Source organism: Hemiscyllium ocellatum, chromosome 5 (assembly GCF_020745735.1).
Source record: "Hemiscyllium ocellatum isolate sHemOce1 chromosome 5, sHemOce1.pat.X.cur, whole genome shotgun sequence".
NCBI classification, from domain to species: domain Eukaryota; kingdom Metazoa; phylum Chordata; class Chondrichthyes; order Orectolobiformes; family Hemiscylliidae; genus Hemiscyllium; species Hemiscyllium ocellatum.
In genome coordinates, this window is record NC_083405.1 from 49,851,522 (window position 1) to 49,866,624 (window position 15,103).

The window sequence follows — 15,103 nt, forward strand, 5'->3', positions numbered from 1 at the left end:
ATAAAGAGAGACATCGTGAATGACAGAAATAGACACGAGCAAATAGCAAACATGCATGAGCAGGAGAGGTGAGGAGGCTGTCCCCATTAAATGTGTACAAATAGCCAAGAGAAGCAAGGGTCTATAGTGCCAGAGGATGGGATGGGTTTAAACCATCGATGCAGGCTATGCTGAGGGTTGTAATCCATCAGCCTTAAAGAGATGTGTGTGTGCAGTCACAGGGCTAAATGGCCCTGTGAGTGTGAGGTGACAGAGACAAGATGATGCCACTTGTCCTTGCAACATGAAGGAGACCATGGTCCTTCCAGCAATGTGGGACACAGCACTAATCCGTCCTGCCATCTCTGTCAAGAACGGCTGTCTTGGTGGTGCAGCCCCTTTCTGTTGTCAGCCCAGAAGATGACTGAACCTTTCTTCGTCATTCTGCCAATAGTTTTGCAGGAATCAAGCTTTACTGTCTTTGACATCTTGTGTTCACAGTGTGAAGGCAGGCAGCGTGTTGTCAACAAGCACTCCTGCCTTGGAGCATCTGAAGCTATGTCCAGCTCTGCTTTAAATCTGGCACCAGAGACTTGGAATCTGAAAGGCCCCAGACATCCACCTCACCTGTCACCAAATTCACCAAGTATGTGCCCAGCTTCTTGCTTGGAGAATTAATAAAAAAAATTAATAAAAATGTTTGCATGAGAAATGCACCTGAACCATTGTAAAGTTGATATTAAGTAACTCACTGGCTGTCACTCTTGAGCAGCATGTAGGAAAATCCCAGCCGTAAGTTTTAAGAAGCATCCTAAAGGAGAAAAGTAAGGCTGAGATACATTATTTGATAATCAAATAAGTTGAAAGAGTTGTTGTTGTTGGAAGTAAAAATATTTACTTACTACCAGTAAGAAACGATTGTCTGAAGCTTGACACTGTGTGCAATATTCAGGATCGTTATTTCGCATATTGGCCAGGCTTTGAAATAATTTACTATTCCTGGGGAATTGCCTGAGTTTTGTATAAAACAAGCTTGTGAAGTTTCTCACAATCTTATTGCACATGCCACATTGAGGAAGTCTTCATTAATATCCGAAATGGAAGGATTTTTTTTTTGGTTTATCAGCAGGTATCCTCTGATCACTTGGAAAACAATCAAAACCCACTGAGTAAGCAATAGATAAAATTAATTGTGGAAACCTCTCAGTTAAGCATTCCTCAAAAATATTGATAATTCTGTTTTCAAATAGTGAACAAAATAATTGCTACAACTAGGAAACAAATCAATTTTTCCTTTTATTTCAGATGTGTTAAGGTTTGATTTTGAAGATGCTGCAGTAAGTAGTGATGGAATGATGGCTCGGGTTGGTGATTGCTCATTTGTGATGATATGTTTATATTATGTAGAGGATTGGAGTGTAGGCCAAGCAAATAGCAGTAGAAAGTAAAGAGAAATCAAAGAACCAGTCATTATCACAGCATGAAGAAGAATAACAGCAAAAGAAAAATAATCAATTAAAGCCATGGTTTAAAGCTTAATCTTGTACTCATTTCAGATTCCCTTATTTTAAAGATGTAATTATCATTTCACATTGCGTTGTCCTTCACACTTGTCTACGTAAATGTAAATAATTATATTTTCTGTTCTGGACACATTAATTGGGATTGACTTTCACGCATTTTGACTTTGGCCTCGATGAAAATTCTTAAACATACAAAGGGTGTTGTGAAACTTGAAAGAGTTCAGAAAAGATTTACAACAATGTTGCCAGGGTCGATGGGTTTGAGCTATTGGGAGAGGCTGAATAGGCTGGGGCTGTTTTTCCTGGAGCGTTGGAAGCTGAGGGTTGACCTTAGAGGTTTGTAAATCATGAGGGGCATGGATAGGGTGAATAGACAAAACTCAATGATTCTACGACTCAAATGTTTCCAAAGGGCACAGACTATGTGTCAATAATTCCGCGGGCTTACTTGGAGCAATTTGCACCATTGTCAAAATTCTGAGCCCTTGGATGGATCATGATTTAAACTGCCTTTTTGCTGGACCAATGAGACTATCCAAAATCCAATATCCAAAGTGAAAGCTGCATTTATGTTTGGGGTGGATGGCTAGCTACAGTATAAACATAACAGAATCCATTGACCTAAGTACTCTATCGACCTGAAGACAATGCACTAATCAAAAGGCAAAGTTCCCAGTCAAAGCATAAAGGAAACCTTAGAAATAGCAACTGATTCCACTGAGACCTGTTGCCATAACATTTTTTTCACATTAGACCTCCCTTCAAACCCATAGCAGACCTTATACCATTTGAGAACTAGAATATGATTCACTGAACTTAACAGAATGAGGGGGATATTATTAAAACAGAAAATTTCAGAAATACACAGAAATTCTGCCAACAGCTGTGCTTCAGGTCAGCTTGACATAACTTTATATCATAAGGTATAAAAGCAGATGGAGGCCATTCAACTGATTGAGTCTTCTCTGTCATTCATTGAGATCACAGGTAATCTGAGAAACCTCAACTCCACTTTCCTGCATTTTCCCCCTAATCCTTGATTCCTGTTTCCTTACTCTATGAGAAAAGAAATTTGTCTTATCTCTTTCTTAAATGTGCAACCACCTATCCTGTGATTATACTGTCTGGTCCTAGATTTTCTCATAAGGGGAAATAATCTTTCTGCATCTACCCTATAAAATCCCATAAGAACCTTGTATATTTCAATAAAGTTGTGTCTAATTTTTCTCAATTCCAGTGTGTATCAATCAAATATACTCAACCCTTCCTCATACAGCAGTCTGTCATACCTAAGATCGATCTACTGACCTTCTCCAGACTGCTTCCGATGTCACTATATTTTTTAGATAAGAGGGTCAAGGCTGTTCACCGTATTCTATGTGTAATCTAACTCGTGCTTTGCACAGATTTAGCAAAACATCCCTATTTTAACACTCCAATCTCTTTGAAATAAAGGCCAACATTCCATTTGCCTTTCCTATTATAAACTGAATTTGGATGCTAGCTTTTTACGATTTTTGCATGAAGATTCCTAAATCTCTCTGTACTGCAGTGTTCTGAAGTCCTCAATTCTTCCTGCCGTTTTCTCATATTCATTCTGCCAAGTTTTACCCATTTGCTTAACCTGTCTGCAGATTCTTTGTGTCCTCCTCACAAGTTGCGTAAATGGGATGGAAACCCAATGTTTTACTCGAATTAAAGCATACTTGTGTTCTGCAATTTTTTCAGTTCTTAGCAAACAGTACAGAATGACTCCCAAGAAAATGTTCAGTAAACGGGATCAAGTGAGATAAGGTTTATGGATAGATGAAAATATTTATCAAATAAATACTTTCATAGCAACACTTGCAACTATATTGGAGCACAGCAAGCCTGTACAGATTTATCTAAATGGAAATTCTATTTATTTTTGTCACGTAGAGAAGGAGAAAAAAGAAATAATTCAAAACTATAAAGATACAAAGAGCACGTATGGAATAACATAGATATAGAACATTGAAAATAGGAGCAGAAATAAGCCATTCAGCCCTTAGAGTCAGCTCCACCATTCAATATGATCATAGTTGATCATCCAACTCAATGCCCTTTGCTCCATTTAACCCTGAGATCAATAGGATCAATTAAAATAGAACTATATAACCACATGGAGACAAAGGGATGAGAAACAATGAAGTAGGCATTAATTACTGAGCAGTCACACAACAGAGTACACTGATCAAATGCCTGATCATATTCAGGGCTCCGGCAATTGGTTACCTCAGCTGGCTGAACAGCTGGCTTGCAGTACAGAATAATACTAATAGTGTAGTTTCAATTCCCATACCAGCTGAGGTTAACACGGAGGTCTCAACCTCACCCCTTGCCTGAGCTATGGTAACATGCAGGGTAAGTTTGCCACTAGTCATCTTTGCCTCAAATGAGATCGGGAGAGTGAGCAAGCAGCTCAATGGTCTTTGGGGACTAAGGTGACTTTACCATTACCATCAGCATCCATTCTGAAAGCCAATTCTCAGTTATGTTTAACCTAGCTGGAATGTGACTGTATTACTGAATTGCCCAGATGTTCACTGAGCTGGTATCAAGATAGATTAAGTGCAACTAGTATGGTGCATTTGTGCAATAAGTGGATAAAGAGTGGAGCTGGAAAAAGCACGCTAGTCAAGCAGCATCAGAGGAGAAGAGGAGTCGATATTTCAGGACCTGTTGAAAGGTTCCGACCTGAAACATCAAGACCCCTTCTCCTCTGTTGCTTGACCTGCTGTACTTTATCCAGCTCCACTCTTTATCCACTCTGACTCTTCTGCATCTGCAATCTTCACCATCACCTATTTGTGAAACAATATTCGTACTATTCCTGGTTCCATAAAAGTAGTTGAGATCTTGTAAACTTGGTTAACTCAGCAGAGGAATATTCCAGGTGTTACTAAGCCGTATATCTCACAATCCTCTTATGTCTTAAAATTTATACTTTTTGTTTCTGTGGTCTTCAGATTGCCTGAATACTGGTGTTACAGATGTTAAACACCCTTTTGGAAAAGGTACTTAAAGGGAGAGTGGGAATGTTAAGATGAGAGTTCAGGAATTGTTATTAGGTGATTCTCTTTTTAATATTTTCTTTTCCACTGTTGTTTTGTCTCCCACCATATAGATAAACAAAGAGACATATGTCACAAGTAAGAGATGAGCCCAAAGTTGATTCATATAGGCAAATTGCCATTCTCTCCCAACATTCTGGTATCTAAGCCTGAGATACTCCCAGTATATCATATGTTGTGTGTTGGGAATGCAAACAAAATAATTAATCAAGATATCCTTAAATTATAAGGCAAGGTCAGTTGATTCAGGTTCATACTCCAGTCCCAAGGAGGGAGCATACAGCCAAGTTGGCTTCCAAGGATATATTGAGTGGAATTTTTATTCAAGTATGTATATCAGGTATAATACATTTTTAATTAACTGAAAACCATGGACTATGTGCACATGAATTCTCAATTCTCTTTATTTCCAATCAAAAAGAATGTTTTCTGAATCAGCTCTGACATTGCAGGTACTGAGACCAATGATGATTCTTGAGCATGAGATGAGGTTGCCTCCTGCTGCCTCATTAGTATGACAACATTGACTCGGTGACTTCTTAGGTGTAGAAATCACCTCTGCTTCTGAGGAAAGATTTGGAAATCCAAAGGGCAGATAAAGAGAACCAATGAAGTGGTTTCTTTTCTGACAAATATACTTGAAATCCCATGTGGTAGAATTAAGCAAATTGATGCTTGTAAAAGTAAGTATCCACATAGGCACTTTTATTTATGGTTTGGAGATGCTGGTGTTGGACTGGGGTGTACAAAGTTGAAAATCACACAACACCAGGTTATAGTCCAACAGGTTTATTTGGAAGCACTATCTTTCTGAGCACTGCTCCTTCCAGTGGTTATTGAATACAAGATTGTAAGACAGAGAATTTATAGCAAAAGTGTACAGTGTGATGCAACTGAAATATATAATTTCAATAGAAATATTAGTGCATCCATTAACATTCAGAAGATCCTTTTACCATAAAATTCATTTACAGTGCTCACGTAGTTTGGCACACTTCCCAAATCCTCCAATAGTGTCTAAAAGTTGTACGTCTGAGATGGTATCTTAAGGCAGGTAACTTCATCTGCTTAACTTTATGTCTTGACCTGGAAATGCTTAAGTGTATTGATGTCTAGACAGTTTACTTTGATTAGTTTGCAGCATTTTAGACTGATTTTCAGTCCTTAAAATACTGTCTAAAGCTGAATACATTTGTGTTCAATTGCATAATTTGGAGGAAAAATATGTTTGTAAAATAGGATGTAGAGGTGGAAACAAAACAAGCTCTTGATGAAAAGTACTTAAATAGATTGTGTAGCTCAAATGCTAGCTAGAAACCAATTGGGACTTTGCAATCTCCCATAGGAAGGTGTGAAGGTTAGAACAGATGAGAGCAAGGCTGTTCTCTGTGCATTTCTTTAGGAAAGCTAGAGTACCCCTTTGCTGAGGTACACCTGAAGTTTTCAGTCATCGAACACTTTGGGGTGGCGGGTCAGAGAACCTTTAGAGTGGGGATGATGTTCAGGGGTGTTTTTGGTGGAGGGCTGTAGTCACTTCCTAGGGATTGTTAATGGTGCAGAAGATTATGTGTAAATAGTCCATAAACTCTCCCAACTTGTCAAGACCTGGTGACAAATTTCGGCAAGTGTCACAACCTGTCAAAATTATTCTAAATGTTGTCCTGTCAAGAAATGTTAAAGTATGCATTTATGAATGAGAATGCTTTTCACAATGGAGCAAAGTTTGCAGGACAGAAATATGAATAATAGAGCTATATTTTTCTCCTGTGTGCATGCTGTGATGTAAGATGGGTGATTTATATACATACATATATATGTATATCAATATAATTTATGTTGGTATTTGGATTTTGAACTTGCAGCATGTGGGTTTTGGTCTTGGCATGTGAAGATGTTTAAAGATTAACTTGTTACTATTTCCTGACCATTGACTTGCTTTTGAATCAGTATGAGAGAGAAAGTTCTGGGAGTAATACTGGGCATATCATTGTGAGAATTTATAACTGGACCAAGTAAACATTGAAATGCAGAACTTGCTTTCAGTTTGGAAAGATCAAGAATTGATTTTTTTTGGTGTTTAGGATAAAAACAGCTTGGGAAGATTTTTTTCATTTCAGTTTGCAGATGTTCTGTTTGATGTTAGGTGTAACAACACAGCTTCTCCTGATGAAAGGTCATGCACCAGAGTTAGGAAATATTTTGTTTGACAAATATGCCAAGAAATGATAACTAGTTGGGTAATCAAGCAATTTAAATCATCTTCTTATTTTCCACAATCTCAATGCGAATAGAGGTAGTCACACTTCAGGCAAAAGAAGGTAGATGAGTTACCGTCAGGGGATGGAAAGGGAACTGGCAGGCAGTGCAGGTATCCCCTGTGGCCATTCCCCTCAACAATAAGTATACCGTTTTGGATACCGTTGGGCGTTGGGGGGTCGACTTTCCAGGGGTAAGCAATGGTGCACAGGTCTCTAGCGCAGAGTCTGTCCTGTTGCTCAGAAAGGAAGGGTGAAGAGGAGCAAAGCATTAGCCGTTGGCGACTCCATAGTTAGGGGAACAGATAGGAGGTTCTGTGGGAATGAGAGAGAGTCTCAGTTGGTATGTTGCCTCCTAGGTGCCAGAGCTAGTGGTGTCTGATCGTGATTTTGAAATCCTTGAGGGGGAGGGGGAGCAACCCCAAATTGTGGTCCACATAGGCACCAACAACATAGGTAGGAAAAGAGATAGGGATTTAAGACTGAAATTCAGGGAGCAAGGGTGGTAGCTTAGAGCTAGAACAAACAGAGTTGTCATCTCTGGTTTGTTACCTGTGCCATGTATTAACTAGGCGAGGAACAGGGAGAGAGAGGAGTTAAACATGTGGTTACAGAGATGATCCAGGAGGGTTTCGGATTCCTGGATATTGGGGCTCATTCTGGGGTAGTGGGACCTCTACAAACAAGATGGTCTTCACCTGAACCAGAGGGGTACCAATATCATGGGGGGAAATTTGCTAATGCTCTTCGGGTGGGTTTAAATGAATTCAGCAGTGGGATGGGAACCGAAGTTCTAGTTCGAGTACATGGCAGGTTGAGAGTAGTGAAGTCAGAACTAAGATTTCAAGATTGTAAGAAGGCACCAGCAAGCAAGAAGTTGATTTGAAGTTTTCAGATTAGATTACTTACAGTGTGGAAACAGGCCCTTCGGCCCAACAAATCCACACCGACCCGCCGAAGCGCAACCCACCCATACCCCTACCCCTACATTTACCCCTTACCTAACACTACAGGCAATTTAGCATGGCCAATTCACCTGACCCGCACATCTTTGGACTGTGGGATGAAACCGGAGCACCCGGAGGAAACCCACACAGTCATGGGGAGAACGTGCAAACTCCACACAGTCAGTCGCCTGAGGCGGGAATTGAACCCAGGTCTCTGGCGCTGTGAGACAGCAGTGCTAACCACTGTGCCAATGCTAGGAATAAGGTGGGTGAACTTGCAGCATGGGTTGGTACCTGGGACTTCGATGTTGTGGACGTTTCAGAGACATGGGTAGAGCAGGGACAGGAATGGTGATTGCAGGTTCTGGGATTTAGATGTTTCAATAAGAACAGAGAAAATGGTAAAAATGGCGGTGGTATGGCACTGTTAGTCAGGGACAGTAATACGGTCACAGAAAGGACATTTGAAGTCTCATCTAATGAGGTAGTATTGGCTGAGATTAGAAACGGGAAAGGAGAGGTTATCCTGTTGGGAGTTTTCTATTGGCCTCCAAATAATTCCAGAGATGTCGAGGAAAGGACAGCAAAGATGATCCTTGATATGAGCAAGAGTGACAGGGTAGTTGTTATGGGGGACTTTAACTTTCCAAATAGTAACTGGGAATGCGATAGTTGAAGTAATTTAGATGGGTCAGTTTTTTTCCAAAGTGTGCAGGAGGGTTTCTTGACACAGTATGTAGACAGGTCAACAAGGGGCAAGGCCACATTAGATTTGGTATTGGATAATGAACCCAGCCAGGTGTTAGATTTGGAGGTAGGTGAGCTCTTTGGTGATAGTGACCACAATTTGGTTATGTTTACTTCAATGATGAAAAGAGATAGGTATATACCACAGGGCAAGATTTATAGCTGGGGGAAAGGCAATTATGATGTGATTAGGCAAGACTTAGGATGCATAACTTGGGGAAGGGAATTGCAGGGGATGGGCACAATTGAAATGTGGAGCTTATTCAAGAAATAGCTTCTATATGTCCTTGATAAGTATGTACCAGTCAGGCAGGAAGGAAGTTGTTGAGCGTGGGAGCGGTAGTTTACTGAGGAAGTTGAATCTCTTGTCAAGAGGAAGAAGCAGCTTAGGTTAAGATGAGATGTGATGGCTCAGTTAGGGCACTTGAGAATTACAAGTTAGCCAGGAAAGACCTAAAGAGAGAGCTAAGAAAAGCCACGAGGGGACATGAGAAGTCATTAGCGGATAGGATCAAGGAAAACTCTAAGGCTTTCAAAAAATATATCAGGAATAAAAGAATGACCAGAGTACATTTAGGGCCAATCAAGCAGAGTAGGGGGAAGCTGTGTGTGGAGTCAGAGGAGATATGACAAGTGCTAAATAAATACTTTTTGTCAGTATTCACAATAGAAAAGGACAATTTTGTCGAGGAGAATACTGAGATACAGCCTACTGGACTAAGATGGGATTGAGGTGCATAAGGAGAAGGTGTTGGCAATTTTGGAAAGTGAAAAAATAAGTCAGTCCCTTGGGCCTGATGGGATTTATCCTAGGATTCTCTGAGAACCTAGGCAGGAAATTGCCGAGCCTTTGGTTTTGATCCTTAAGTTGTCATTGACTACTAAAATAGTGCCAGGAGACTGGAGGATAGCAAATGATGTTTCCTCATTCAAGAATGGAAGTAGAGACAACCCTGGAAATTATAGACTAGTGAGCCTTACTTTGGTTGTGGATAAAGTGTTGGAAAGGATTATAAGAAATAGGATTTATAATCGTCGAGAAAGGAATAAGTTGGTTAGGGATAGTCAATATGGTTTTGTGAAGGGTAGGTTGTGCCTTACAAATCTTATTGAGTTCTTTGAGAAGATGACCAGATGGTTGGATGAGGGGAAAGCAGTTGATGTAGTGTATATGGATTTCGGTAAGGCATTTGATAAGGATCCCCACAGTAGGCTATTGCAGATAATATGAAGGCATGGGATTGAGGGTGATTTAGTGGTTTGGATCAAATATTGGTTGAAAGAAGACAGAGGGTGGTGGTTAATGGGAAATATTCATCCTGGAGTTCAGTTACTAGTGGAGTACCACAAGGATCTATTTTGGGGCCACTGCTGTTTGTCATTTTTATAAATGATCTGGATGAGGGCATAGAAGGATGGGTTAGTAAATTTGCAGATGACACTAAGGTCGGTGGAGTTGTGGATAGTGACGAAGGATGTTATAGGTTACAGAGAGGCATAGATAAGCTGCAGATCTGGGCTGAGAGGTGGCAAATGGAGTTTAAGGTGGAGAAGTGTGCGGTGATTCACTTTGGAAGGAGTAACAGGTATGCAGAGTACTGGGCTAATGGCAAGATTCTTCATAGTCTAGATGAGTACAGAGATCTCGGTGTCCAGATACATAGATCTTTGAAAGTCGCCTCCCAGGTTGATAGGGTTGTTAAGAAGGCATACGGTGCGTTAGCTTTTATTGGTAGAGGGATTGTGTTTCGGAACCATAAGATCATGCTGCAGCTAGACAATACTCTGGTGTGGTCACATTTGGAGGATAATGTACAGTTCTGGTCACTGCATTATTGGAAGGATGTGGAAGCTTTGGAAAGGGTTCAGAGAAGATTTACTCGAATGTTGCCTGGTATGAAGGGAATATCTTATGAGGAAAGGCTGAGGGACTTCAGGCTGTTTTTGTTAGAGAGAAGAAGGTTGAGAGGTGACTTAAATGAGACACATAAGATAATCAGAGGGTTAGATAGGTTGGACAGTGAGAGCCTTTTCCTCAGATGGCGATGGCTAGCACGAGGGGACATAGCTTTTAATTCAGGGGTGATAGATATAGGACAGATGTCGGAGGTAGTTTATTTTACTCAGAGAGCAGTAGAGGCGTGGAATGCCCTGCCTGCCTATAGATGACTCACCAACTTTAAGAGCATCTACATGGTTATTGGATAGGCATATGGACGAGAATGTGATAGTGTAGGTTAGATGGGTTCAGATTGGTTACACAGGTCAGTGCAACTTTGAGGGCCGAAGGTAGCATCAAACTTTGAAGACAATAGCAAGAGTTTATTGTCAAGAATGGAGAATGAACAGTTATTTTCAAACAAATTGCATGCATATAAGCTAAAATATTCAACAACTGAGAAGGAGAAATGAGTCTTGCATTGGTTGAGCATCATTTTAAAATGTTTGCCATCAACAGTGTGGAATGTATTGTTATTTATACTGATCACAATTCTTGGATTTTCTGGGAAACATTTCAGGACATGAATTTACAATTATTTTAATGGAGAGTAATTTCCAATTTGAAAATCATTCATGTGTTCAGAAGAAAAAATATTACAGTGAATGCTTTATCAAGAGTCCATATGAAGAATACTGAATGCTGTGGTGCCTGTGGATTTATGTAAAACATTGCTATTAAATATACAATAAGTTACACAACAATGTGTTGCTGCCAATAATGTGACATGGAAATAGTGTTGAAATAACTTTCATGGGTAACAAAAATGCCTTTCAATTTATTTGTACCTTCCCCAAAAGCATGAACATGTAAGGCATGTGATTTATATATATTAATATAATTTATTTCAGTGTTTGAATTTTGTACTAGCAACTTTTGGACTGGAGGCCTGTGACCAGTGGTGTGCCACAAGGATCAGTGCTGGATCCCCTGCTTTTCATCATTTATATCAATGATTTGGATATGAAAATAGGAGATATGGTTAGTAAGTTTGCAGATGACACTAAAATTGGAGGTGTACTGGACAGTGAAAAAGGTTTTCTCAAAGTGCAATGGGGCCTTGATCAGATAAGGAGTGGCAGACAAAATTTAATTGAGGTGTTGCATTTAAATAAGCTAAACCAGGGCAGGACTTATACACATAATGGTAGGGACGTGAAAAGTGTTACCGAACAAAGAAGGCTAGGGGTGAAGATGCATAGTTCTCTGAAAGTGGAGTTGCAGGTAGACAGGGTGGTGAAGAAAGTGTTTAGCATGCTTGCCTTCACTGATCACTCCATTAAGCATAGGGATTGGGACGTCATATTGTGGCTATACAGGACATTGATGAGGCCACTTTGCAAATGTTGATTCAATTCTGATCTTGCTGCTATAAGAAAGGTGTTGCGAGAAGAAAGAGTTCAGAAAAGATTTACAAGGATGCTGCTACATTGGAGGTTTTGAGCTATAGGGAGGCTGAATAGGTTGGGGCTATTTTCCCTGGAGCACCAAAGGCTCAGGGCTGACCTTCTAGAGGTTTACAAAATCATGAAGGGCATGGATATGGTGGATAGCCAAGATCTTTTTCCCATGATAGAGGAGTCCAAAACACACAGGCATAGGTTTAAGGTGGAAGAGTAAACATTTAAAATAGACCTGATGGACAACTTTTTCACACAGGGTGATGCATGTATGGAATGAGCTGCCAGTGGAGGTGGTAGAGGCTGATACAATTGCAACATTTAAAAGGCATCTGGATGGGTACATGAATAGGAAGGGTTTAGAGGATATGAGCTAAATGCTAGCAAATGGGACCAGATCAGTTTGGTCAGCATGGATGAGTTGGACCAAAGGGTTTGTTTCCCACTCTATGCCTCTGCATGGGTTTTGTTGTCAGTGTTTGACGGTGTTTTAATTAACTTGTAAGTCTTTCTGGAGCCATAGTTTTTTAAAAAAAAAATCAGTAGAAGAGAGAGTTTCTGGAGTCATAACTGGAATTTGTTGCATTGTAAGACACTTTACTGTCGGACACAGTAAACATAGAAAAGCAGTTTTGACAGATCAGGAATTTTATTTTTTAGACAAAAAAAAACCCCACAGAGCTTAGAAAGCTTTTTGGTTTCTGTTTGCAGAACCCCTGATTGGAGTTAGATGTAAGAACACAGTTTCACTTGAAGAAAGGAGATAGGTCAGTACAAGAGCTAGCTCAGTGTAAGAGCTTTGTTTGAAAATTCCAGACGAGAATTGTTTGGTTGGAACCAAAGCATTCTGCAACCGCAGGCAGGAAATAGGAAGTAGGGTGGCCATTTGCACAGGACAGGTTTACTCGGCATATTTGGCCCAGGACTAAATATCAAGTCCTTAGTTTTCCAAATGAACCTCTTTGCTTGTTTGCAATTTGATTGTAATTTCTTCAATATCACACCATTGTTGTAAATACAATAAGGTTGTGGGGAACTTCATAATGATCACAATCTTATAATTCCTATTTCCATTTTAGAAGTGACAGTTGCCACTTGATAAAGGGAGGAATGTTAATTCCCACAACAACATGTCTCACATTCATTGGAAAAAGACAATTGTAGTTGGCAAGGTTTTGTCATTGTTTTAATTGATCACCACTTCAAAAATGCACTTTTTGGGTAGAACTTCATTTTCCCCAGGAGTAGACAGACTGAGAAAATTGGATGAAAGGCATGAATGGAGAGATTATCATCATGACAACTTCCTCACTTAAGTCAGGGAAGGAAGGATGATGACAATTTTCCTAATCAAAGGCATATTGTACAGCCTTATTCCAGATGGGAACACTACCAGGTATATCCAGTTGTCCTTCCTTGAAAGTTTGTGAAGGTGGGGATTGTATTCTTGATTTGGCATCCTGTGTCCTGCAGAGTGTATCACTGTGTAAGAATGGTCCCTCAGAAAGTGTGTTCCTTCCTTCCACATTAACATTTGTCCATTCTGTTTTCCCTTGCACCCCTACCACGCCTCACCAATGTTTGACTACCTAGCTTTGACAAACCCACCCCACTCTGCAATCTTTTGGGATCCCAAAGTCAGAAGTCACACAACACCAGGTTATGGTCCAATAGGTTTATTTGAAATCACAAGCTTCACCTGACAAAGGAGCAGCCACCTGAAAGCTTATGATTTCAAATAAACCCGTTGGACTATAACCTGCTGTAGTGAGACTTCTGACCTTATCCACCCCAGTCCAACACCAGCACCTCTATGTTCTGGGGTCTCATCCTTGGTCACTCCTCTGGGATACCCTGGAATCCCAGCAGTGAGAGGTCAGCATTCACGGTGGTGTTGCTTAGACTGAAGAGCTGCTGGCATTCTGATTGTCACAGATTCACAGAACCCCACAGTGTGAAAGTAGGTCATTTGGCCCATTGAATCCACACCAACCCTCTGAACAGCAAACAACCCAGACCCACTCCCCTACCCTACCCTGTAACCTAGCATTTCCCATGGCTAATCCACCTAACCTATACATTTCTGGACATTGTGGACAATTTAGCATGGCCAAACCACTTAACCTGGATGGCTTTGCATACTTTTGGCAAGCAAATTTGAGACCAGGCTCTTTGCCAGTGGAGGCACATGCCCCACAGTAGCAGGTTGTTAACTGTCTGTTTGAAACATTCCATTTGGGACTTCCTGAATGGCCACAATGGACCTGCCACCATCTTTCTTGGTTGGGGCCATTCCTGGGCCCGTTAAATGGAGCTTGTTTCCCTTCGCTGTAATATTTTTACATGTAGCAAACACCAGTAGTTACTTCTCTCTGTATAATTTATAATAACTAGATTTAGAAAACACCTATTTGCACTGCAACATATACATTAGATTCCTACCAAGTTATGCCTTTCTAACATATAATGACACACATGGGCATTTGGAGCAATTGAGTTGTAAGTATTTTAACTTTATGCATGTATCAGGGCAACCGCAAACACCATAATTTTTAATAATTGCCCAAAGCAATGCATGCATTGCTTGGATTTTCAAATTACAAACTTTTAAAATATTCTTTTATACATTGAAGTATCTGTAGAATTACATGTGAAGCATCAAGTGGTAAAATATAACATACTCAAGCATTTTTTGACAATAACAAAATAATATTCCATTCATGCAATTAGGAATTCCTGAATCGCTAAATTCCAACCAACACCTGTTAAACACTAATGACCTGCCAATTTCCTCCAATCATTATAAATTATCCAAATACTATGTATGGAAATATGCTGTTTGTAGGAGACAGAATTCTGATACAAGTCTTGGCTGAACAATATGGAAGTACACTTGTGAGCTTTTAAAAATTCTTTTTTTTTGCTAATGATGAAATCTGTCTGATGGAGTGAGAATAAGGCACAGATGTCTTGGCTAATGTGTAGTAAAGGTTTTCAAATTGTAACTTACAGGAACAGATGGAGCCAACAGTTGCAACTTCTCAGCAGAAGTGTGTGATTGTGAAGAAAGCCTTATCAATCCGTTTAAATCTTCCTGTTTAAATGGGGTATTATACTGTACACGAGGTGAATTTTCAAAGGTTGTAATTGCAGTATTG

The 15,103-nt window shown here is 40.1% G+C and overlaps 1 protein-coding gene across 1 annotated transcript in view; it reads left to right on the top strand.

The window, feature by feature from the left end:
* Nucleotides 1-399: 399 nt before the first annotated feature.
* The window catches only part of vwde (von Willebrand factor D and EGF domains), a 298,923-nt gene continuing 284,219 nt past the window's right edge, over nucleotides 400-15,103 (top strand). The window contains exon 1 of the mRNA XM_060825309.1: nucleotides 400-625. Coding sequence (XP_060681292.1) covers nucleotides 400-625 — 226 coding nt within the window. The remainder of the gene's footprint in view (nucleotides 626-15,103) is intronic.